The 25595-nt window shown below is 35.9% G+C and overlaps 1 protein-coding gene across 1 annotated transcript in view; it reads left to right on the forward strand.

Annotated features, from left to right (window-relative positions):
* The first annotated feature begins 207 nt into the window (after positions 1-207).
* The window catches only part of RP2 (RP2 activator of ARL3 GTPase), a 29177-nt gene continuing 3789 nt past the window's right edge, over positions 208-25595 (forward strand). The window contains exons 1-3 of the mRNA XM_039866395.1: positions 208-504; positions 14221-14886; positions 19043-19157. Coding sequence (XP_039722329.1) covers positions 403-504; positions 14221-14886; positions 19043-19157 — 883 coding nt within the window. The 5' untranslated portion in view covers positions 208-402. The remainder of the gene's footprint in view (positions 505-14220; positions 14887-19042; positions 19158-25595) is intronic.

Genomic DNA, 25595 nt, shown 5'->3' on the forward strand with positions numbered 1-25595 from the left:
GGGGCGGGATCCGCTGTGCGTGCGCCAGAGCTGGCCGGGCCAGCCCCTGGGGGCCGCGCAGGAGCCGGGCGCTGATTGGTTGTGTGAGTGCATAGACCTCTTTTCATAGGTCGCACAGGACTGCTCGCGGGGCTTTGATTGGCTCACCGCGCTCTGAGCGGTCATTGGATGTGGCTGGTCGTCAGGGCAACTGAGAGGAGGAAAAAAAAAAAAAGAGAGAGAGAGAGAGAAAGAAGTGTTGGGCCTCGCGGGTAACCGAGGCTGCGGGTGTCTGGGCGGTTCCGCGAGGCTGTGCCCAGAGACCTGCGGGGCCCAGGCTCCCGGGGTTCACGCCACAATCCAGGAGGTGCCTGAGCGAGCGGGCCGAGAGGAGTGCGGCTGGGAGACCTGCGGGCCGGGACCATGGGCTGCTTCTTCTCCAAGAAGCAGAAGGCTGAGAAGGAGTCGCAGCCCCAGGGCGAGGAGGAACGGCCAAAGCAGTACAGCTGGGACCAGCGAGAGAAGGTAACTAGAGCCCGTAGCATCTGGTCTCAGCCCTCCGGAGCCAATCCACGAGGGTCCCTTGCAGGCCTGGTAGGGCTGACGGGGCCGACCCAAACAGATGTCTCTCTCTCTCGATCTCTCTCTCTCTCCTCCTCCTCTCTCTATTTCTCTCTCTCTCTCTCGCGCCTTCTCCTTCTCGTAGTTGAAGTCAGAGTGAATGACTTTTTGGTGAGCCATGAAATACAGTGCTAGAGAGGGCGCTACGGAGGACTGTGCAGTGCTGAAAGGGGCCTTAGACTTCACTGTCCGGGTAGACGGACCCCTCGGGGCTTTCCCTCCACTCCACACCCAGGCCTCCGGTCCCAAGATGGACTCGAGAGGAGGAAGAAGAGCGAGCAGAGCCCAGAATCTCAAATCTGCTCATTTTTCCCACAGCGCCAAGCGGCGTTTTGTCCAGTCCTCAAGTTACACATGGGACTGATTCTCATCTCTTTGCGGCTTATGTTCTCTCTTGGGGCTGTTTTCTCTTTTGTCTGACCTAGCCAGTAAATCTCTTTGGTACTTAATGGTATATTCCACTGCTGAATTTTCTCATTTACGAAGTGGACTATTTAATGTACAACTTTGCTTTCCCTCCTCTTCCAGTTACCCGAACGGAATAATGAAAATTGAATCTGTCTTGGAATGTGTGTTAAGACTGTATGGTGAAAATAACCAGCATAAACTGGACAGTATTTACTATTGCTTTAAATGAATGAAAATGCTCAAATTTTTACTTTTATATATAGCCAGAAACGAAAAGGCTTTGAAAATGTCCACTGGTCTTGCACAAAGCACACTTAGTCATGAATTTCATAATGCTTCCTCTTTCTACATAGTTCTCCATTTGTATTTAGTAAAATACTTTGATAGATTTACCGATTACTTTTCCAAACAAAATGAGAGATTTTTTAAATGAGTGTTATGAACTGTTAATTCCTTGGTTAATGTAACATACCTTTATTCATAAATGCTTTATAGTAAATTTCTTATGTTTTGATTTCATAGACCTGCCTGTGTGATTTCCAGTCCCTAGCAGAATTTATTCATGTAAACTCAGTTCTCCAAGTGTCACATATAAGAAAGCGGGTACTTTTTGCAGACTTCTCAGCCTCATCTTTCTGCCCCTGTTTCTCAGATCCTTCTTGGGTTACATGGTATATTTATTCTCTCTTATTCCTACTTGTAGTAGCATTTTGTAATGTTGGAATGGGAAATACTGTGCTTTCTGTCATACAAGAATATCTTACCTATTGTTTAAAATTATTTGGTGTACAGTTTTTAAAAATTTCATTTCCTCAGCCCTATTAGTGTTTCTAACAATGTTGTTTAAGCTTGAACTGTCTGCCATAGAGAAGGTTGTGTATTTATTTTTATTTTAGCTTTTTGTTTTGAAATCATAGCCCAGAACTAAACTTAAGTGCTTTTGTTTTTTATTTAGAGTAATCTTGGTTGCCTTCTGACTCATTACTTCCTAATAAATTGTCTTACACTTAACCTTCATTAACGTGATGTTCAGGTTAGTTGGAATCTCATGTTAATCTTTCTCCTTTTAGATAAATGGATGTGTTCTGTGATTTTTTTTCTTTTGCCCTTTGGCTAAGTAAACACGTTGAAAAATAAAATAGTGGACACCAACATCTAAGCTCCCCGACCCCTGCACCTCAATGAGCATATAGTAAACTTTCAGTTGTAGACATTGTTTTGAGCTTGCAGGGAACATTTTTTGAGACCACTACAAGGTACTGTAGTTGTAGAGATGTAAGAGATGTTACAGGGTATGTGAAATAAGCTCATGCTTATGGATATGTGTATAATAAAAGTTAAAATCTTGATCAACTCAACTAATCAAAATTTTTCTAAATGAGAATTTTATTCTGAAAACAGCCCAGTTTTAAAATCTTTTGTACTATTAGAGAAAGAATTACTGGCTTATATTTTGAGACAGTGGAGATAACACTTTTTCCATCACTGGTTTTTCTTTTGGGAATTTTTTTTTTTTTTAGAATTACTGAGATTCACTCTAGGGTGCCTCATTATGATAGCCTGCTAAATTTTATATGATTTTAAAGATTTACATGATTTTTTTCTAGTTCCTTCTCATGAGGCTAATTTTGGCTAGTGTAGAAATGTTCTATATTAGTCTAATGATGCTTTTACTGAGGTTAGCATGGTCTTGCTTGCTCTCAGATTTTAACTGTACCTTAAAAGGAATAGAATGCAAATACAGCCCATAGAACATACATGAGATATGTTGCATGTATATTAACAGAATGGTTTGTATTAAAAGTTTAGGCTCCTATAATGTGATCATGGAGTATAGCATATACAGTTTTAAAGTTTTATTGGACAATTAGCATTCAGCTTGTAAAACTTTAGGTATAAAAACAAAATGTGTTGCCTGAAAAGTTTCCTCACAACTTGGAAAAGTCATGTTTAATTTTTCCTTAAGTTCTGTAATCAGAGTGTCTTTACTGAGAGGTACCCTCTGGGTTTTGGATTTTGAGTTGCGTAATTGGGTCAGTCTTAGGGAACTAAAGCTAGGAGAAATTGTCTCAATTAGAAAGAATGTTTGAGACTAAGTGTTGTCATGGCAACTGATATACTGTAATCAACAGTGTAAGACATTCATTTTCTATTGCCACTGTGAAAAAGAAAAAAGCTTACTGTACAATTACGACATTGACATGATGAGAAATATTTTTGGATTGTAAGATCTGTGTTTAAATCATTTGGAAATAAATGCTTTTATCCTTGTTATCTGTATGCTGCCTCCCATATCTAGGCAAATTATTCTATGAATATGTACTCAAACACCAAGGAAGATTCAAAATTATAAGAATTATCCCTGCCCTTATTTATTCAAAAGAGCTGACTGGCTTTTTTGAGTTGAAACAGGAAATATTTAAATAAAAACAAAGGGAAGATGAGTGGTACAGAAAAGCAGTTTTCATTTTTCAGATAGTCATACCAGTACCCCTTCTAGATGATAGAAATGATGGCGTAAGTATAAAAATTATAATTTTGAGGATAGCATATCTTGTATCCATTACATTTGTCTCATATTTGATAGAAACAACACTGAACAAAAGCCTTATACCAGAGATTAAAGTAACTGCATTTTATGTAGTGCCTGTTGTGGAACTTTGGATAAAGCAGCCAATTTGTGCATTTCAGATTCCTCAGCGATAAAATGGGACAGTGCTAAAGATTTTTCTACTATTTAATAAGGTAAAGGCCTGTTCTGAGCAAGAGAGTTAGATGGTAATGGTCACCTCTGAGGGTAGATCGTGGACCAGAGGTTGGGCAGGGCAGAACGAGTCTTAACATAAGGCAGATCATAATTCACAGAAATGTTCATCAATTGAAGTGTGACTTTGTGAGGAACTGATCTCCATGTTAGTGAAAACATTCAGACAAAAAGAAGTGTCTGCATTGAGTTGGGGCCTAGATGCTGTTTTTAGCCTTTTAAGTATGTGCGAAATTCTAGTTATCCATTGCTGCATACCAAAACACCCCAAAACTTAATGGCTTAGAATAATGGCAAGTACTTATTTTGTTCATAGCTCTGCAGTTTGTGTGGGGCTTGGCAGGGTTGGCTCTCTGCTCTATGTATCATCAGCTGGGGCAGCTTGACTTGGGGCTGGAGGATCTGCTTTCAGTATGGCTTAATCACAGAGCTGGCTGTCAAGTTGATGCTGGCTTTCCACTGGGAGCTCAGCTGGGGCGGAGGGCCAGGGGCCTCTTCATCTAGGCTTGCGCACAGCATGATGACTGAGTTCCAAGAACAAGTCTCCTCAGAGACTGGTAGAAGCTGCATAGCTTTTTCTAACTAGCCTCTTAAGTGACCTAGTGTTACTTTTGCCACATTCTGTAGGTTGAGGCAATCACAATGTCTACCCACATCCAAAGGGAGGGGACCTCTTGATAGGAGAAGTATCAAAGAATTTGTCAACATGTTTTAAATCCTTTATGTAAAGTTGTTTTTTAAGGAAATAAATAGTTCTTTATTCATTTAAAAAATAACTTTGAGATACAATTCATATACTATACAATTCACCCATTTAAAGTATACAATTCAATAGTTTTAATAAGTTCAGAGGGTTATGTTAGTATCACTATGATCTAATTTTAGAACATTTTCATCCCCCACAGAAGAAACCCATACTCACTCTCCCTCTCCCCAGTCCCTGGAAACACACTTTTACTTTCTATTACTATAGATTTGATTGTTTTGAACATTTATCAATGGAATAATACACTATGTGGTCTTTTGTGACCAGCTTCTTTCACTTAGCATGTTTTTGAGATTCATCCATATCGTAGCATGTTTCAGTACTTTATTCCTTTTTATTGCTGAATAACATTCCATAGAATACATATTTTATATATAAATAAATTCTATCCATTTTATTTATTTATCTATTCATCAGTTGATGTACATTCAGGTTGTTTCTACTTTTTGACCATGACAAATAATGCTGCTAAGGATATTTATGTACAAGTTTTTGTGTAGACATATGTTTTCATTTCTCTTGGGTATATATCTAAGAGTGGAATTCCTGGATCATATAATAACTCCATGTTTGACTTTTCGAGGATCTGCCAAACTGTTTTTCAAAGTGTCTGCACCATTTTACATTTCTAGTAGTATAAGAGTGTTCCAGCTTCTTCACTCATAAAGTTTTGATAAAGGGAAAAAGCACAGGGAGTGGAAAGTGTGTGGGACTGAGGTACTCTGCACTCTATTACACCTCACCAATAAAGTCCTTTAGCTTCCCCATACCCTCAGTTTCCTAAGATCCCTTCTGGTTCTCTAATTCTTTGAGCATCTCAGAGGTGGCGAGGATAGAGGAGGAGGTAAGCATTGCTAGAAGAATTCAGGCAAACCTGGGTGAACAAAGGGAATGTGATGAGATGTAAAATTAGATTAAGATTAGATTAGATGTTAATTCTATAATTATATGGCACTGCCATTTTCATTTGTGAAATAACCTTTCAGCTACATAGCTATGTAGCTCTGAAACTGACTTAACAATGTTTACATTTTAAGTAATTTATTTTAATTGAAGTATAATTTACATACAATAAAATTTACCCTTTTAAGTATACAGTTCTTTGAGTTTTGACAAATACAGCCATGTAACTACCACCACAATCAAGATATAGAAAAGTTCCATCATCCCCCCACCCAAATTTCATCATGCTCCTTTATAATCTGCCCTGCCCCCAGCCTCTGATCAGTTTTTTTATCCCTATAGTTTTGTCTTTTTGAGAATGTCATATAAATGAAATCATATGGTGTATAGCCTTTTGAGTCTGGCTTCTTTCACTTAGCATGATACATTTAAGATTCATTCATGTCGTTGCATATATCAGGAATTCCTTTTATTGCTGAGTAGTATTCCAATATAGGATGGTACCATGTTTGTTTATCTGTTCACCAATTGAAGGACATTTGGATTGTTTGTAATTTTGGTAATAATGAATAAAGCTACCATAAACATTTGCATACAGGTTTATGAGTGAACATAAGTTTTATTTCAGTTGGTGAATACCTAGAAGTGGGATTGCTGAGTCATATGGAAATTTTATATTAAACTTTATAAGAAACTGCCAAATTATTTTCCAATAATTTTCCACTATACCATTTTTCATTCCCATCAGCAATGTATGAGTGATCAAGTTGCTCTGCATCCTCACCAGCACTTGATATGGTCAGTTTAAAAAAAAATTAGCCATTCTAATAGGCCTGTAGTGGTATTGCATTTGTGGTTTATTTTGCATTTCCCAATGAATAGTGATGTTGAGCATTTTTTCATGTACTTCTTTGCCATCTGTATATTTTTATTTTGGTGAAGTGTTTATCAAAGCACTTTTACCATTTTTTACTGGGTCATTTGTTTTCTTATTGTTGAGTTTTAAGAGTTCTTTATATATCCTAAATACAAATCCCTTGTCATATGTGTGTTTTCAAATTTTTCCCCCAATTAATGACGTGTCTTCTCTTAACAGTGTTTTTTGAAGAACATAAGTTATCAGTTTTGATGAAAGTCCAATTTTCAATTTTTTTCTTTTTTGGATTGCATATTTGGTTTCACATCTAGGAAATCTTTGCCTAACCAAGATTACAAAAATTTTCTCCTGTTTTCTTCTAGACATTTTAGAGTTTTTGGTTTTATATGTAGGTCCTATGATCCATTTTGAATTAATTGTTATATATGATGCAAAGTATGGGAGATTCTTTTTGTATTTTTTTTCCATGTAGATGTCCAATTGTTCCACCACCATTTGTTGAAAAGACTGTCCTTTATTGAATTGCCTTTGCACCTTTGTCAATATATATATATATGTCTATTTTTGAACTCTCCATTACGTTTCACTAATTTTCGTGCCTAGTAAACATTGGTTTCTATTTGAATAAGGGTGTGTACTAAGTTGCCAGACTGCCACTGCCTTAGTCTGAGACTGAGCTCAAGCACTTACTGTGTGATCTTGGGCAAGTTATTTAGCCTCTGGGGCCTCAATTTTCTCATCTATAAAGCAGATAATTATATAGTACACAATGCTCATAAGAGTTTTTATGGGGATTGAGTGAATGATTATTAAGCACTTAGAATGGTGGCTGGTACCTATATAATGCTGCTTATACTCCTGAGTCTTATTTTGGACTACTACCCAGACTGGATTTCCATTAAAATTAACAAATTCCATTATTTCATCTCGGATTATCATTATGGAAGTTTAACCATGGATATGAATTTTAATGAAAAATTTGCATCACTGATTAGTAAAAGAATAAGATTCTTTCTGTTGGGAAAATAATGCTTAACTTAGTTTAGTAGCTGTATCAAGTGAATTCCAACTCTTAAAATGTTTCTTTGATTTCAAAGTATATCCACTATCTTTTATGGATTGTAGTAAGAAATACAGCCTAAACTAAGCTCACTTAATAAGTGGCTCTTGTAAAAAAGTAGTTTATCATATGAGCTTTCCATGTTTGTGATTTTAGGCACTTTATTCGAGAACTAGTAACTTTTGTAAAATAATGAAACTAAGCTTCAGATTATTTATTATTTTTGTTTTTGAAGAACTTGAAGGAATTGTTGAGAAAGTACAGCAACATAAATCCCAAGTTTCTTCTTTGTAGACCATATTGACAGTCCAGATAATTTCATATTGTAGAACTCTTTAACTATAGGACCTTTACCTATAGGATTTTCTCCCCTACGAACTGAGGTGTCCAGAGGAAATACTAAGAGTAAATTACATTGAACTCCTTTAGCATCGGCAGATGTTATGGACTGAATGTTTGTGTCTCCTCACCCTCCCAATTCATATGTTGAAGTCCTAACTCCCATTGTGGCTGTATTTGGAGATGGGGCCTCTAAAGAAGTAATTAAAGTTAAATGAGGTCATAAAGATGGGGACCTGATCATACATTGGATGGCTTAAACAACAGAAATTTGTTTCTCATAATTCTGGAGTCCAGGATTGAGTTCCAGTAGATCAAGTGTCTGGTATCAAAGATAAATACAGCTGGACATTAGTTAAAGCGCTGAAAACATATTTTATTCAGTAACTACTGACAATAGGGGAAAAAGCTGAGCTCTGTTCCAATTTGGGTGACTTAAAGGGAGAATGGGGGTGGGAAGAAAGCAGGGCCTCAGTAAAGTCAGGGAAAATTACGAAGTGAAAATTAAAAGAGTTGGTCAATGTAAATGTGATTAGGCCAGGTATGTTTGTTAACTGGCCGTTATCAAAATTAGGATTCTATCTTCCCACAGAGACTAGTAGACAGAGGCCGTATTCTTCCTGATAATTATATTTCAAAGGAATGGCTCTCAGGTCCTTGAGAAAGATATTTCTGAGTTGCAAGACATACATATTCACAATTGTAAGCCCTTTTTAGTAAATGCTCTGAAAAAGGGCTATCAGGACCGATTATCAGGTGTTGGCTAGACCAGTAGCAAATCTCCCTGACAGGATTGAGCTTTCTCAGGCAGGCATTTTAATGGGGGACAGGAGGGGAGGGCTGGAGTCATCCTAGGGACACGATTTTGTGTTGATAGAAGCCATGCTAGAGTTTGGTCAAGTCTCAGTGCAGGGCTTTGGATGGTGTTGCAATGTGCTAAGAGTTCTGCAGTTCTCATTGGTGAATGTCCATTTCCTGTAGTCAGTCACCTTCTTGCTGTGTGCTTATATGGACTATCCTGGGTGCTTGTGCATAGATAGGAAAGGAGAGGAAGAGAAGGAAGGGGAGGGGGAAGGGATGGAGGGAAGGAGGTGGAGAAAGAGAGATCTCCTTTCCCTCCTTTTTTCCTCTTCTTCCTCTTTCTCCTCCTCTTCCTCTTCCCTTCATTATGAGGCCCCCACCCTCATGCCCTCATCCGAACTTAATTACCTCCAAAAGGCCCCACCTCCAAATATCACTACATTGGGGGTTTAGGACTTCAACATATGAATTTTGAGAGAACACAAAGTTTCAGTCCATAGCACAGCCCAAGCAGACTAAGTCAGCAGCTCAGTAATTTTGAAGTTCATACATTTCTGCATTTGCAACAAGTCTAAACAACTACTGATACAGTACTAACTATAATATAATATAGTTGAAATTTCTGTTAAATACTATACATCTTATAATACATATAATTTCCCATGCAAAAAAATAAATAGCTAAGTTCCTTTAAATAATGGATATTAACTGTTATTTTTATTTTTATCCAAACATTGGTTTTTTACCTACTTAATTCTCATAAATATGCTTGAAAATGTTCGGACTTGTTATCTGTGTCTTAGGCAAGGATAATTTGGCCAGAATCTTAAACTCTAAATCAACTCCCCAGGAAAATACACACAAAATTTTACATAAAAGTTTTAAGGAGTTTCTGGTACAGTGAAATAAATGATAAACTGAATGTTAAAGATTCCTCTTGCCCATTGAGTTTGAGGCCTTAGTAGAGACACAACAACTCCTTGCCTCCTTTTCTTTACACCTATTGGTGGCAATCTTGATCTTCTTACTCCCACTGTGGGAGGTAGATTGGTACCAAGAAGACAAGCTGAGGAAGACCAGAGAATGTTTTTTACCCTTAAGGCTTAAATCAGGCTTAAATCAGGACTGACTTAAACCACCCTTGCATGTTCCTTTTTCCACTTTAAGACCTGGGCTAGATCAAGATCCCATAGTGTACTCCATGTCCACATTCCCACCCCCTTGCACTGACTCTTTCACCTGGAAGGTACTCTCAGCTTCCTTTTACTGCAGGTATGGGAGAGAAGAGAATGTAAACAGGAGAGACCCAGGATTGGCATTAGAAAGGAGTGCCTCTGCATGGCTTTGTTTATAATTATTTTACCTTACTACTCAGAAGTCAGCCAACTTGAACAGTGAACTGAATGTTCACTAAGAATACCATGTGGTTATTGATCAATATCAAAGTCTTCTTTGGGGATGGAATGGAGAATGGGGTGTGGAGAAGTGTGTGATTATCAAACTCAGTTACCTTTCACATTTGTTTACTTTAAGAGACAGCTGGAGATCACCTACCTCAGGTTATACTCTGAGATAATGAAGATTAAATAGTTAAAATGGATTCAACAAGGATGTATGGAGTGCCTCTGTGGTGCCAGGGACTGTTCTAGGTACAGGGAGAAATAGGGGTGAACAAAACATAATCTAATTGAGGGCAAGGGGAAGACAGACAATAAATATAATTCATATATAGTGTGTTAAAAGGAAGCTAAGTGTTTTGGAGGAAAAATAAAGGTGGGTAGGAAGTAGTTTTGGAGGAAATGTTTCAGTGTTAAAAAGATTGGTTACAGGATTCTAGCCCAAAGCTTACAATACAGTAGGGGACATAGACTTGTATTTAATGTAATGTAGGTGCTCAGAAAAAGAGAGCAGGCTTCTGGTTGAGGGAACGGGAAAGCTTCACAGAAAAAGTTGGACAGGTAGGCAAGTAGAACTAGGAGAGGACCTTCTGGACATTGGAAAAACAGAGGGCATAGACAAGTCACAGCAAGTGCTTCAGATCTACTGAAGATAAAGTTCCCACAGGAGGGTGATAGGAGTTAAGACGAAAACATAAGTCGATATCATTGCAGAAGTTGCAGAAATGTTGCAAAAATCAGACCGGCAAGAAATCAAGCTCCTCTCAGAGAGTTGGAGAACTCAGGTTTATTATGCCATCAGTCTCAGAAGAGCTAGCACTCTTAAGATCTGGGCCCCGAACTCAGATGCAAACTTGCTTTTATAGGGCTTATCCATGCAGTTACATTTTGGCCAGTTGGCATGAGCCAATTGGTTAATTTGTCCTCAGGCAGTTACAAAGTACGGGAGTTGCTATGGGTTACAAGCAGTTACAAAGAGTTACAAAGCTGGAGATTTTCAGACAGGAACTCAGGCAATACCTCTGTTATCTAGATAGAACAAACAAAAGGGAGGATAAGTCTTTAGTTAATTTCAAGGTCACCCTGCCCTTCGGTCTGTATGGCAAGCATATTTACAGAAGCTTTTTATTTATGCTTTTAACTTCTTGATAAGTTATTTTTGAGATTTGTTCATTTTATTTTTAAATTGTTGATATATAGTTGTTATTCTTTTTTTTAACTTCTACTTTCTAGTTATATTTCTCTTTTCATTTCTACTGTTTGTATGTTTTTGTTCTTTTCTTGATCACTCTTGCCAGAAGTTTGCCAAAAAGCTATTTAGGGGTTTGCTGATGTTTTCTATCGTATATTTGATTTCTAAATCATTAATAACTGTGATTATTTTCATCTTTTTTCCTTCTACTTTCTGTCAGTTTATTGTTTATTGTATAATAATTCCTAAGATGGACATTTAACCCATTAATTTTGAGAGTTTTTATTGTAGCTATTTACGGTTATAGATCTTCAAAGCACCATTTTTATTTCATCCGATATGTGGTATCTTAACATTTAATTCTAAGTATTTTTAGATTTTGATTATAATTTCTTCTTTAACCCATGAGTTATTTAGCAGTGTGTTTTTTAAATCTTCAAGAAGGCAAGGATTTTTTAATATATCTTTTGTTATTAACTTCTAACTTAATTGCACGTTGATCCTGTATCATGGCCTGTAAGTTATCTATTATTTAAAATTTGTTGAGGCTTTTTTATGATCTAGTATGTGATTTTAAAAAAAACTTTTAATGTATGCTTAAGAAAAAATGTGAGTATACTCTACTTGTTAGATGTAGAACTCTAATTTATTCATTGTGTGGTTCGGGTCCTCTATATTCTTGTCGATTTTATTTTTTCAGTCTACTTGACCAATGAATATTTGAGAGAAAGAGCATTAGAAGATACACCTTAGATTTTAATTCACCAATTATCAGAGTTTGCAGAGGTTCTGAAGGACTGTCAAAGTTAGTTCCTACCTGTTTATTCTCAGCTCTTCAGCATCACAGCATTTCTGCTCTGCCCTGAACTTACTCTGAAGGAAGTTTGGACCAGATGGTGTGGAGGATGCACTATTGTCTCAATATTTGGGACAGGAGAAGCAAAAGCAGAAACTGCAGCAGTTCCTTTTCTATTTTACCCTCCCATGTTCCACCATAGGGATTTCTCATAGTTTCCCCTTTTCTTGGTACTTTTCTTACTTGGTCCCTTTGGGGTTGATCTTGGGCAGTGGGAAGCCAGAAACTATGCTAGTTCAGTATCTTGGTAGAGACCAAAATGGAACACTGTGTATGTGTGTGTGTGTGTGTGTGTGTGTGTGTGTGTGTGTGTGTGTGTGTGTGTGTATATATATATATATATATATATATATATATATATATATAAAATCACCTGTAAAATCCTAGAAATTGCTGGAACACCTCTTCTCACATTAAACCTGTGTTGCCTCCAGCATTTCCTTTTTTTTTTGTTTTCTGTGTTTTGTTTTTTCAAACCTGTAGGTAGGGTAATAGAAAATAACAGGGGCCTTAATACAAAATAAGGATATGTATTATTTTGTGAAATTTTAATTCCTTGGTATGTGTGCATGCACAGATACTCATAATTATGTGTATTGGGCTGTACTGAAGATTGTACTAGTGTGGATTGTGTTGGAAAACACTGGACTAGAGAACTAGGAATCATTTTTGACACATCCTTCAGCCTTAAACCCATCTTCCTCTTCCCTAATAAATAAGATGACTGCAACACCCTCTGAGATCCATGTTCTACTTTTCCTTATTCTTACCAGAATAATCCTTTTGTAGTAGCCTATTGCCCATAGATAACTTCTAAGCTTTATAATAGAGCCCCTGCCTACTTCTCTAGCTTTATCTGCTTCCATTCCAGTATCACTTTCATCTGGCATGGGAAGGGAGGATCCTCTGCTCCCACCCATTTTACCTGGTGAACTCCAGCTTATTCATTCTCACTTTGTACAGGAAGTCTTACTCTCCTACCTCCCCTGCCTCCCCTGCCCCAAATGTCCCTCCTATGTATTTCCAGAATATTCGGAACATTTCTCATTATATAGCCAGGTCATTTTTAAATCATGTTTACATTTGTGTTTTACTTCTTTTATGGAAAAAGTTGGTCATGTTCATTTTAGTGCCTAAAATAATGTCTGGCTCATATTGGGTGTTCAAATGGCTGAATGACTGAAGATCCAGAAAGTTAAAGTGCCTTTTTCAAGATCATGTTGCTCATAAGTGACAAAATAAGACTAAAAAACAAGTGCCTCTTTTGTTGCCTCATGCTGCAGACCAGTACTCCTTCTAATACGTTATATAAAACTAGATAAGTACATTTATCATGCTATATTGAATAAGTCATATTAAGCTAGTTTGCTGATGATTCAGATGATTAAATTATTGAATTTTTACATACTGTATCTATGGGAGCCTGTTTCTGCTGCATGAATAGTTTTGCATGAGGTAAAACAGTATAAGTAGATTCAAAAGTAACTTGGAAAAATCAAAATGGCCTTTTAGTGACTATATTTTGATAGGTCAGTTAAAATTTAAAAAATAATCTAATAGATTCCAGGCATATGGTTTTAAAAACTTATGTTAGCTTTAGTTTACACTATCTAAGTATGGAAATGGTGAAATTTGAAAAATTACATTGTATGAATAGCTCAATAAATGTTTGAATCAAATTTGTACATGCCAGTTCTGACATCTCATGATTCTTGTACCTTAAGGTTTTTCCATTTTCTGGAGCATATTGCAGAAATCAGTCAGGATTTATAAACTAAGACCCATTCATCAATTTATGGAAGGATAAATAAATGTATTTCAATCTGGGTGTATTTCCAATTTCAGAAGTTTTTAAAGAAGCACAAGTTTTAAAGTGAAGCATCAGAAAAAGAAAAAGAGTCAGAGCTGAAATATTCCTTAATATTATCTAGTATACTGTGTGTCTGTGTGAGAATTTTCTCAATTGTTTCAAAAAAGTGTTTTTACAGTTGGTATGTTGAAACAGGATCTAAACAATGTCCACACATTGGTTGATATGTCCTTGAGTCTTTCCTTATCTATAACAGTTTCCTCTACCTTTTCCCCCCCTTGCCTTTTATTTATTGGGAAAAAATTTGTCCCGTTCATTTTCTTACTATGTTGCAAAGTCAAAGTAGGAACGTATTATTTTAGCACTAAGAATTCTGCATGGCACTCAACAATCAGTATTTGTTAAATACTGTTAATAACACTAAAGCTCTGTGTTTTGTCCCTGCAGGTTGATCCAAAAGACTATACATTCAGTGGGCTGAAAGATGAAACAGTAGGTCGCTTACCTGGGAAGGTGGCAGGACAACAGTTTCTCATTCAAGACTGTGAGAACTGTAACATCTATATTTTTGATCACTCTGCTACAGTTACTATTGACGACTGCACTAACTGCATCATTTTTCTGGGACCCGTGAAAGGCAGCGTGTTTTTCCGGAATTGCAGAGATTGCAAGTGTGCACTAGCCTGCCAACAGTTTCGTGTGCGTGACTGTAGAAAGCTGGAAGTCTTTTTGTGCTGTGCTACTCAACCCATTATTGAGTCTTCCACAAATATCAAGTTCGGCTGTTTTCAATGGTACTACCCTGAATTGGCTTTCCAGTTCAAAGATGCAGGGTTAAGTATCTTCAATAATACCTGGAGTAATATCCATGACTTTACACCTGTGTCAGGAGAACTCAACTGGAGCCTTCTTCCAGAAGATGCTGTAGTTCAGGACCATGTTCCTCTACCTACTACCGAAGAGCTCAAAGCTGTCCGTGTTTCCACAGAAGCCAACAGAAGTATCGTACCCATATCCCGGGGTCAGAGACAGAAGAGCAGTGATGAATCATGCTTAGTGGTATTATTTGCTGGTGATTATACTATTGCAAATGCCAGGAAACTAATTGATGAGGTAAGGAGAGAGAGAAGAGATACAGACATATACCTAAATAGAAACACACCACTTTCCAGAGAACTTCCATTTTTTTCAAATTGGCTATTGGAAATATAGGCAGTCCTTAAGTTATAGTCCTCTGTCCCCTACAGATTTATCTGTAAGCTGGTTTCTTAGGCCTCAAAATACTTTCCCAAAGAAGCTTATTAAAATATAATTCAATTCAGTATGCATTTATTAGGCACTTATTATGTGCAAGTTACTCCATTTCAATTATAGGATGCAAATTTGTTTTTGCATATTTTTGCTATCTGAAATGCATCATACAATTAATGGCAACTTAGAGCTGTTGAAATATAGCATGTGCTGGGGGTGGAGATACATTGATAAAATTCTCTGCCCTCAAAGAACTTCTTTATAATAAATGACTTCCACAGAAGCTCACAAAAGTAGTACTGAATAGTAAAGCATGACCTTTTATAATTATTTAGTAGGGAAATTTATTTGGAGTTTTAGGAAAGACAACTTTTGGACCCTGGTGACTGTGAAAGCAACCTCCACATTACCTTTTTTTATTGTCCTTTGCTCTATTGCCATGAAGGGGAGGTTGGTGGAGAAGAATGAGGTGGGAGCTGGGATAGTGGAGGTTGTGAGCTCATGAGCAGGTGAGTTTCTGAGTAGACAAGGATTTTTTGGGTAGCAGCATCCACTTGAAAAATAATGGGATGTAGAGGTTATGGGAACCTGTGTTGATGGGTGCTCCAGTAGGGAGGCAACAATATGATGTATTGGTTATCCATTAATCAGATGTTCTTCAGGAAGAGCCTATTTGTATTTGAAAATCAAGCTTCTAGAAATAGAGAAGTGAATGGAAAACTCAGCAAGTCTATTTTTTAAAGGAATTTTTAAAAGTCGTAACAGTTCTGTCAAAAGGAACAATTTTAGGGGGGAAAAAAACTAAAAATAACTATCTCTCTGTAGCTTTACATACTACAATGTAGAAAACCCATGTCTGAAATCTACAAAGTATATCTGAGGTCTAGTTTTCAAAACAACAGAAGCCGAAGTATAATTTTAAGACTTTGATATTTTCGTTTTTGATTATACCAATCTGATGAAAGTATCATATGAATCTGGTAAGATATAGAAAAAATGTTTCTAGCCTTGGAGCTATCTAATAACACATTAATCTAACATCTGAGAGGAAAATATTTTCATTATATGCTGATTTTTTAAAACTCAACATACAGATTTCAAAAGATGTAATTATTCAGGTTTAACTCCTTTTGGTAGGTAATGAACAGTGGACATAAAGAATATACAGCATGTTTAAAGAAAAAAGCCATCAAAACAAACACTCTTTCTTCATGAGTCATCAGACATTCTTAACCTTTTAACCTTTGGTATCTAATGTGTAAAATGGGATTGTTGTGTACCCTTAAAAGCAGTATAACCAGGAAGAGTGAGGTTCTTTAGATGTCCTTCTGGAATACAAAATAATTTAAAACAAATAAAAATATAATAATAATAGCTAACATTTTTTCATCTTTATTGAAATATAACAGACAACTAGTTGCCTGCATTTATATATAGTACAATTCAATAAGCTTTTTTCTAACATTTATATAGTGTTTATACCAAGTACTATGGTAAGGGATTTAAATGAATTAACTCAATTCAGAACAACCTATGAAATAGATGTCATTATTTCTTTTTACAGATAAGGGAAATGAGCCACAGAGAGGGTAAATAACTTGCAAAAGGTCATTCAGCTGGTAAACAGCAGAGCCATGACTTAAATCCCGGCAGTGTGGCTTTGCAGGCCACATCTTAACCCTTAAGCTTGAAGCTACTATGCTGCCTCAGTGGTAAAGGAAGTTGATAAATGCCTGGTGGAGCAGGAGTGTAACCAAAAGTGCATGGAGTCAAAGCAGATAAACTACTCTTCAGCCTAGAAGGAAAAACCCTGGGACTTTTTGGCTAGAGTTATCCTATTGAATTCTGAAATCACAAGGAATGAAAATAGAATAAAAAGAAGAGAGATTACATATTTTTTTTAAAATGAAGCTCAAGTTCCTAGGAAAATATGTGTAGAAGCTAGTTAATTCTGAGATGGAAAAAATAAAATGAGTCTTTCTTGTATTATAACACAAATTTCTTAGGACAACTTAGAATGAAACTGCGATTGCTAATTCTGGTTTTGTTAAACCCTACAAGTATTATAGAATTTTGTTTCACATTATTTCTATAAATTAAATATGCATAATGGTTTTTTGAGATAGGAAGTATAAAACTTAAGAGAGTAGGAAGTCCAGAAAAGCTGGGTAAAGCAGAAAACATTCAATAGGGAGTCAAAAGAAGTTACTGGGGCTTAGTTTTCTCACCTGAAAATCAGATTTCTTGCTGGCTCTTAACCTATATCACAGATATACACAGAATAGATTAAACATAGTTTGAATTGTTTAAAAGTATAGTATTGCATAATTTAAGTTGGGTAGTTACCACTATTTTCAAGTCTTTAAAAGTAGAAGAATTTTCATGAAAAAAAGTCTCTGCAAATATCTGCAATGAAATATTCAAATAAAGTTTCATAGTTCATTGTTTTTAGGTAATATATTGAATTAATCATCTTTTGTCAGTTTATGTGTCTGACTATAAAATGAGAGGTAACGAGCAGTCTAGAAAATTAGAAACAGATGTAGGATTTCTGATATTTTAGTAACTTTGCAGTCATCATCTGGCAGTGATGTCCATGTAATTTTCTGCTACGATTTTATGTATGTTTCTTTTTTCTGAGGTAGCATTGAGGGCTATGAAAAAGAATTTGAGTTTGAATCCAATTTGATGGAATGGTATGGAATAATGTAGTCATAGGATGAAATACTATCAGCCATTGAAACTGATTTTATAGAATAGCTGGAAAATGTTCACAGTCAAGTAAGTGAAAATTTATAGATTACGTGTCTGATTTTTTTAAGTAGATAAGTCTGGAAAATTATATATACTAAAACGTTAACAGTTACGGTTATTCTTAAGCAGATTAAAAGAAGGGTATACTTTTTTTGTAGTTCTATGGATTTTACGATAAACATGTATTATTTCTGTAATGGGGGCTAAAGTAAACTGCGGGGGGTGGTAACAGGGAGTGTGTATACCTATATGGCAGTGGCATTTTTGTATGGTAGCACCTTGATTGATATTTCTGTTTCTATTTTTTGTTTTTCAAATGTACTATATTGAGCATATGTTACTTTTCTATTCAAAACTCAATAGACTTTGCTAAAAATTAAATGGTTGAATGACTGCATTTTTAAAAACTACTTTAATAACTATTTTAAAAATTAACATGTACTCTTTGCAGAAAACTATAGAAATAAAGAGTAGAAATAAGTTTAAAAATCATAATGTACTGTACTTTGAATAGTTTTTAGGAATAATTTTTAATTTATTAGGTCTGTGATCAGATTATTTGGGTTTGTAGCACAGCTTTGTTATGTAATAGTTATATGACCTTGGGCAGGTTTCTTAACCATTTTGTGCCCTAATAATAATAGGGCACAATAGTAATAATAGTATCTACCTCATGAGAGAGTTAAACGTATTATACACTTAAAGTACATAAAACTACCTGGTACAAAAAAATACTGCCTGGTACATAGTAAGTACTCCATAAATGTAATCTATCATTATTGTGCTATAGTCTATAAATTTATATCATGCTTTTTAAAATTATATAAGCTTTCTCCCATTTTATTATTTGTTATATTTAATGAACTATGGTATTTTATCATGTCGATGTGTCATAATTTACTTAACCATTCTCCTCTCATTGGACATTTTGTAGTATTACCCAACTAAACCTTCCATCTGTTAGTTTCAGTCAAAAAAATTTTTAAATTATATTTTAAATTTTGAGAGATCATTTACGTTTATCTGACCCTTAATCTTAACAGTAGGCATTGTAGTACTAATTCTTAACCAGAACCACCCATCCAGAAGAAAGAATCTTGTATATGTGAAAACCTGTTAGAGCAGACACCCTGAATTAGAGTCGTAACTAAAACAAAAATTAGCATGCTGTTACATTTTATGCAGGAAAATACTAGACTGGGAAAATATTGTTTTTTTAATCTAGGGTCATTTTAAAATTTAAATGAAACTTTGTTTTCCACAGATGGTTGGTAAAGGCTTTTTCCTAGTTCAGACAAAGGAAGTGTCAATGAAAGCTGAGGATGCTCAAAGGGTTTTTCGGGAAAAAGCACCTGACTTCCTTCCTCTTCTGAACAAAGGTACCTTCTGGATGATTGGTATACTTTTGTGGTTATTTGCTTGACATGCTGATTTGATTTACTCTGGCCTCTAGCATGTCTTACATTGCCTTCTCTTTCTCATTTATGTTTTTCCTATTACTATTAAAAAATACCAAAATTTCACATCATTCGAAAAGCCCTATTGACTAATTAGAGACATTAGTTTTTTTCCTATTTTATCATCTTAGTATTTGAAAGCCACATTCATTACTACATATTTTATTATTTTTAATTATTTTATTATCGTTTTATTGTACTGTAGTGGATGACAATTTCATTCTCCCTGCCTTTGGAATCTGCATTTTAAAAAATTCCCCATATGATTCTGATGATTTGTCAGACATAGGTTTCTTTGTTTTAGAGGGTCATTCGTTCATTTATTCAACAAACACAATAGATAAGATCTGAGAAGTAGTGGAGAAGGAATCAGATAATATAGGGCCTTGTAGGCCCTTGTAGAGACTTTGGCTTCTAGTCTGAATGAGATGAGAAGTACCAGACATTTTAATTTGTTTTTTAAATAAACTTTTTATATCAGAATAATTTTAGATTTGTAGGAAAATTGCAAAGGTAGTACAGAGAGTTTCTATATACCCTTTACTCAGCTTCCCCCAATGTTAACATAACCATGGCACATTTGTCAACTAAGAAGTTAACATTAGTAAAATACTATTAATTTGGCCTTAAAATTTATTCAAATTTCACCAGTTTGTCCACTTACATCCTTTTTCTGTTCCAGAATTCAATCCAAGATCTCACATTGCATTTAGTTGTCATGTCTCCTTAATCTCTTCTAATCCGTGACAGTTCCTTAGTTTTTCCTTGTTTTTCATAACCTTGAAACATTTGAACAGTACTGGTAAGTTATTTTATAGACTGTCCTTTGATTTGGGCTTGTCTGATGTTTTCTTTGTTTTGACTGTGATTATGGGTTTTAGGGAAGAGGGTGCATTATATCAACATGACATCACTGGTGATGTTGACCTTAGTGACTTGTTTCAGTTGGTATCTGGCCAGGTTTCCTAAACCCTGTAAAGTTCTTGTTTTTCCTTTTCTACACTCTGTTCTTCAGAAGTTGAGTCACTAAGACCAGCCTACATTCAAGGAGAGGAGAATTAAGCTCCACCTCCTAGGGAGGGGAATATCTACACACATTATTTGGAATTCTTACATTATTTCGAATTCTTCTGTAAGAAAGATTTATCCCTTCTCTCCCATTTATTTATTCAAGTATTTATATCTATCAGTAGGGACTCATGGATATGTATTTTATTCTTTGGAGTATAATCTAGTACTATCAAATTGCTCCAGTTTTAGCCTTTGGGAGATCATTTATATTGGTTCCACTGTCCCTTTGACATGCCTTTTATTTCGAGCATTATTATGTTAGTTAGGACATCCATGATGGTGTTCTATAGAATAGTGAGAAGAGGACATCCTTGCCCTATTACTAATCTCAGGGTAAAAGTGTTCAGTCTCACCATTAAGAATGATGTTACTTGTCGGTTTTTCGTACATACATTTTATTAGGCTAAGAGAGTTTCATTCTCTTCCTAGGCTGTTGGGTTTTTTCACTCTTGGATGTTGAATTATTTTAATGCTTTTTTCTGCATTTATTGAGATGATCATGTTTTCTACTGAGTCATTTAATCTGGTGAATGACTTCTGTTGATTTCGAATGTCAAACCAGCCTTGTATTTCTGAGATGAACCCCCATCATTAAAATGTATTATCCCTTTAATATATTTCCAGATTCAATTTGCTAATATTTTATTGAAGATTTTTACATCTTTGTTCATGAGGGATATTGGTCTATACTTTTCTTGTAATATCTTTGTCTGGCTTGATATTAGTATAATGCTGGCCTCATAAAATGAGTTGAGAAGTGTCCTTCCTCTTATGTGATCTTGAAGAGATAGTGAATTAGTATCATTTCTTCCTTAAATGTGTGACAGAATTCGCCAGTTAAACCAACTGGGCCCGGAGATTTGAGCTATAAATTTTATTTCTTTGTTTATTATAGGGATCTTCAGGATATCTTTTTCTTCTTGAGTGAATGTTTATAGTTTGTCTTTCAGAGAATTGTTTCATTTCATTTAAGTCATCAAATTTATGGGCATAGAGATGTTTATGGGATAAGTAATGATGTCCCTCTTATGTTCCTGCTATTGGAAATTTGTGTCCTCTCCCGCTCCCATCAGCCTGGATAGAGGTTTATTGTTTTGTTAATAATTTCAAAGAAGCAGATTTTTGTTTCATTGATTTTTCTCTTTTCAGATTCACTGGTGTATGCTCTAATATTGTTTCCTTTCTTTCACTTGTTTTAGGTTTTTTTTTCCGTCTTTATTGAAATACATTAGACAATTAGTTGCTTGTATTTACATTATACAAGTCAATGAGTTTTTTTTCCAATTATAGTTGGCATGCAATAATATATTAGCTTCAGTTGTATAGCATAGTGCTCAGAGATCCAAATAACTCGCAAAATGATCACCCCACTAAATTTAGTACTCCCCTTCCCCCTAATATATTTATTTCAACATTATTAACCATCTTCCCCATGCTACACTCTACATCTCCATGTCTATTCTACAACTATCCATTTGTACCTCTTAATCCCTTTGCCTTTTTTGTCCCCCCAACTCCCCTCCTATCTAGTATCCCTCTAAATATTGTCTGTATCTATGAGTTTATTTCAGCTTTTGTTGTTGTTGTTGATTTTATTCTTTAGATTCCACATGGATGAGAAATCATGTGATATTTGTCTTTATCTGACCCATTTCTTTTAGCGCAACACCATCTAGGTCCATCAAGGCAATATCTTTTTCCACCCACTTCCTTTTAGTCTGTGTGTGTCTTTTAATCTGAAGTGAGTCTCTTGTAGGCAGCATATTTAGGAGTCCTGGTTTTTTATCTATTCAGCCACCCTATCTTTTGATTGGAGCACTTAATTCTTTTCCATTTGAGGTACTTGTTGATAGGAATGTAGTTATTACCATTCTTTATTCCTGTTTTTAATGCATGATTTTTTCCTCTCAAAGAAGTCCCTCCAACATTTCCTGTAATACTGGCTTGACAATCATAAATTCCTTCAGCTTATTTTTGTCTGGGAAGCTCTTTATCTGTCTTTCGACTCAAAATGATAGCTTTGCTAGGTAAAGTATTCTTGGTTGTAGATCCTGAGTTTTCATCATGTTGAATATTTTGTGCCAAACTCTTCTGTCCTGCATAGTTTCTTTTGAGAAATCAGCTACCAGTCTTATGGTTGCTCCCTTGTAGGTAAGTAACTGATTTTTCTTGCTGCTTTTAAGATTCTCTCTTTGTATTTAACGTTTGGTATTTTAATTATAATGTGTCTTTGTGTGGGCCTCTTTGGTTCATCTTTTTTTGGGACTCTGAGCTTCCTGGGGTTGTATGTCTATTTCCTTCACAAGGTTAGGGAAGTTTTACATCATTAGTTCTTCAACGTCTTGGTTTTTTTTTTCCCCCAGTACCCCTTTGACGTGTATGTGTTTACATTTAATAGTGTCCAATAGGCTCCTTAAATTATTATTATAGTCTTGGCTTCTTTTTTCTTGCCATTCTGATTGAGTGCCCTTGGTTTTCCCATCTTCTATATAGGTCATTTGATCCTCTTCCTTATTCACTTTGTTTATTCCACTTAATATATTTCCCATCTCAGATAATGTGTTCTTCATTTCTGACTGGTTCCCTTTTATAATTTCCATTTCCATTTTTATGTTTTTTATCTCTTTGTTAAAGTTCTCACTGAGTTATCTACCCTTCCCCTAAGTTCATTGAGCACCTTTATAACCAGTGTCTTGAACTCTGCATCTGTTAAGATTGCTTGACTCCATTATTCCTGGATCTCTCTTCTGTTCTCTCATATGGTTTCTACTTCTTTGTCTTTCCATTGTGGCTGCCTTTCTGTGTATCTGTGTACTAAGCAAAGCTCCTGAGTCGATATCGAGTGGCATAGTCCCGAGAGGGGTTCAGCTGCAGGCCAAGTTAAGCCCCCGCCTGTGCCCCTCTGGGGCCACCTGTTAAGATTCAGCAAGCAGTCCAGAGATGCTGTGCTTAGAGTTGCCTCAAGAGGCCACACCAGAAACCAAGGCCAGCTGCCACCAGTGTGAGTCCAGACTCTCCTCAGGAGGAGGCACAGGAATCGCCAAGAACACACCTGGATGTGGCTTGGGTAGAGCTGCGAGTTAGGAGAGGTGAAGTTTCAAGGGATCCTCTGGGCAGAGCAACCTCTGTTTTCCAGTTTGATGATGTCTCAGCTATGGTGGTGCTGCGTCAGCACACTGGGAGGGAGGCGGCTCAACAGAGGAGCAATAGATACCACCAGCACTTCTGCCCGGGGAAAGCTTCGCCTTCGGTCCTGAATCCAACAACTCAGTGTTCCCCTTTACTTCCCTAGTGCTCCCCAAGCAGCTGACCCAGCACTGGTGCTTAGAGTAATCAGGTCCGTCAGTAGGGAAGTCCGGTCATAGAAATGGCCACTTTAGGAGGAATGCCCACAGTGCCGGCTGCTGCTGCTGTAGCCTCTGTACCACTCAGCCACTCGGACCAGCTGCCTTACGTCTTCGTCCCTTCCTACCTCCTACCTGTTACAGGGCAAATTCTTATTTCTCTCCCTAGTTGTAGGGCTTCTGTTTATCTAGACTCCAGGCTACTCTGCTTGCTGTTTGCTCCATGTTTCTGTCACAAGTTTGATATGGTCACAAGAGAGGATAAACAAAGCCTCTTTCATCTATGCCATTTTGACCGGTCTCTCCTAAAATATAACTTTTATCACTCTGGTTGCTCTAAGGGGGAAGCAGAGAGAGCACCTGGGAAGCTGTTGCTATCATCTAATTGAGACATGATAGCGGCTTATTCCAAGGTCATATTAGATTACACAGAAAAGTTCATTAGATAGGATGGACATTCAGTAATTTTTATTTTACTCAAAGTCACATCTTTTATGACAGTTTGAACATTTAGATTTAAAGCTGTGAACTACTTGATAAGACATTCACATTAAAACACTAAAAACATGACCAGTGATCTTTGTTGACCTCATAGTTCAGTTTGAAATAATCACAGTAGTTATTATTGTTAGATAGAAAGATAAATAAACACAGTGCAATATATAAATATGTATGTGTGTGTGTATACATACATATGCCTTACTGCTTAACTGTAAATCTGAAACTTACTGGATTTCGTTAACCAATGTCACTATAATAAAAATAAATAAATTAAAAAATAAATATTTTTAAAAAGATAAATAAGACAGCTTAAAAAGTCATTGTTAGCACTATAGTTTTTTTTTTTTTTAAAATTTAGGAATATCCACACACGTTAATCAAAATTGATACTTGTACACCTCTTTTCTTAGTGTTTCTTTTATGGCAAATTATTAGGTCACTTATTGGAAGTTCATCATATTCCAGTCAAAGAATATCAACCAAGTTACATACCTGGGTAATTCTACCAAAATTGTATTTCTGAATTCCAAATTATGTTGTCTTCGTAGACTACAGGAACTTTCAGTAGTAAATCTCTAACATTAAAAAATATGTCTACTTATTTCCTTATAGTGATCCTGAATAAAAAGATACCTATTCTACCTTAATTCAAACTTTCTATTTTCTGCAATACTGGAAACTCTACATTTATTATCGACTTTTTCTTTTTAGTTCGGAATTCATTTTGTTTAAAATGCTTTTAAAATTTTTTGGCAAACTTCCAAATATACCATCTCTACTCAAAAATATAGAGTACAGTGACCCAATGTGTGCCCATCCCCCAGTTTTAGCAACTTTTTGCCATACTTTAAAAAATAATTTATACTCTTCGTTTTTGCTGGAATATTTTAACCAAATTTTGATATATCCTGTCATTTCATCCCTAAATATTACAATATGTATCTTAAATAAAATTAAAAATGTATTTTTTCTTAAGTAACCATGATATATTATCACATCTATCATGATTAACAATTCCTTAATATCATCTAATACCCAGTCCATATTCAAATTTCTCTAATTGTCTAAAACATTCTTTATGTATTTTTACAGTTAATTTGATCCAGATCTAAAATTGGCCCACTCACTGTATATGGTTTTGTATAGTTCTCCTAACCAAAAACAGGTGTTCTCCGTCCCCTTTTTGTTTCATGCCTTTGTCTTGTAGAAGAAACCTGGTCAGTTGTCCTGTAGTATGCATGGGTTTGTTTAATTTGTTCCTCTACGATCCTTGTAGACTAGAAGTTAGATCAAAGCCTTGTTTACACTCAGGGATTTTTTTTTTGCACAAATATTTCACAGGTGGCACTATTTCCTATATCATTAAATGAAAAGGCACATAATATTTGATCGTTGTACTTTTAGTGATGCTAATATTGATTGTTAGTTTCAGGTAGTGACAGTA

The sequence above is a fragment of the Pteropus medius genome, unplaced genomic scaffold, assembly GCF_902729225.1.
Source record: "Pteropus medius unplaced genomic scaffold, Ma_sr-lr_union100, whole genome shotgun sequence".
Taxonomy (NCBI): Eukaryota; Metazoa; Chordata; class Mammalia; order Chiroptera; family Pteropodidae; genus Pteropus; species Pteropus medius.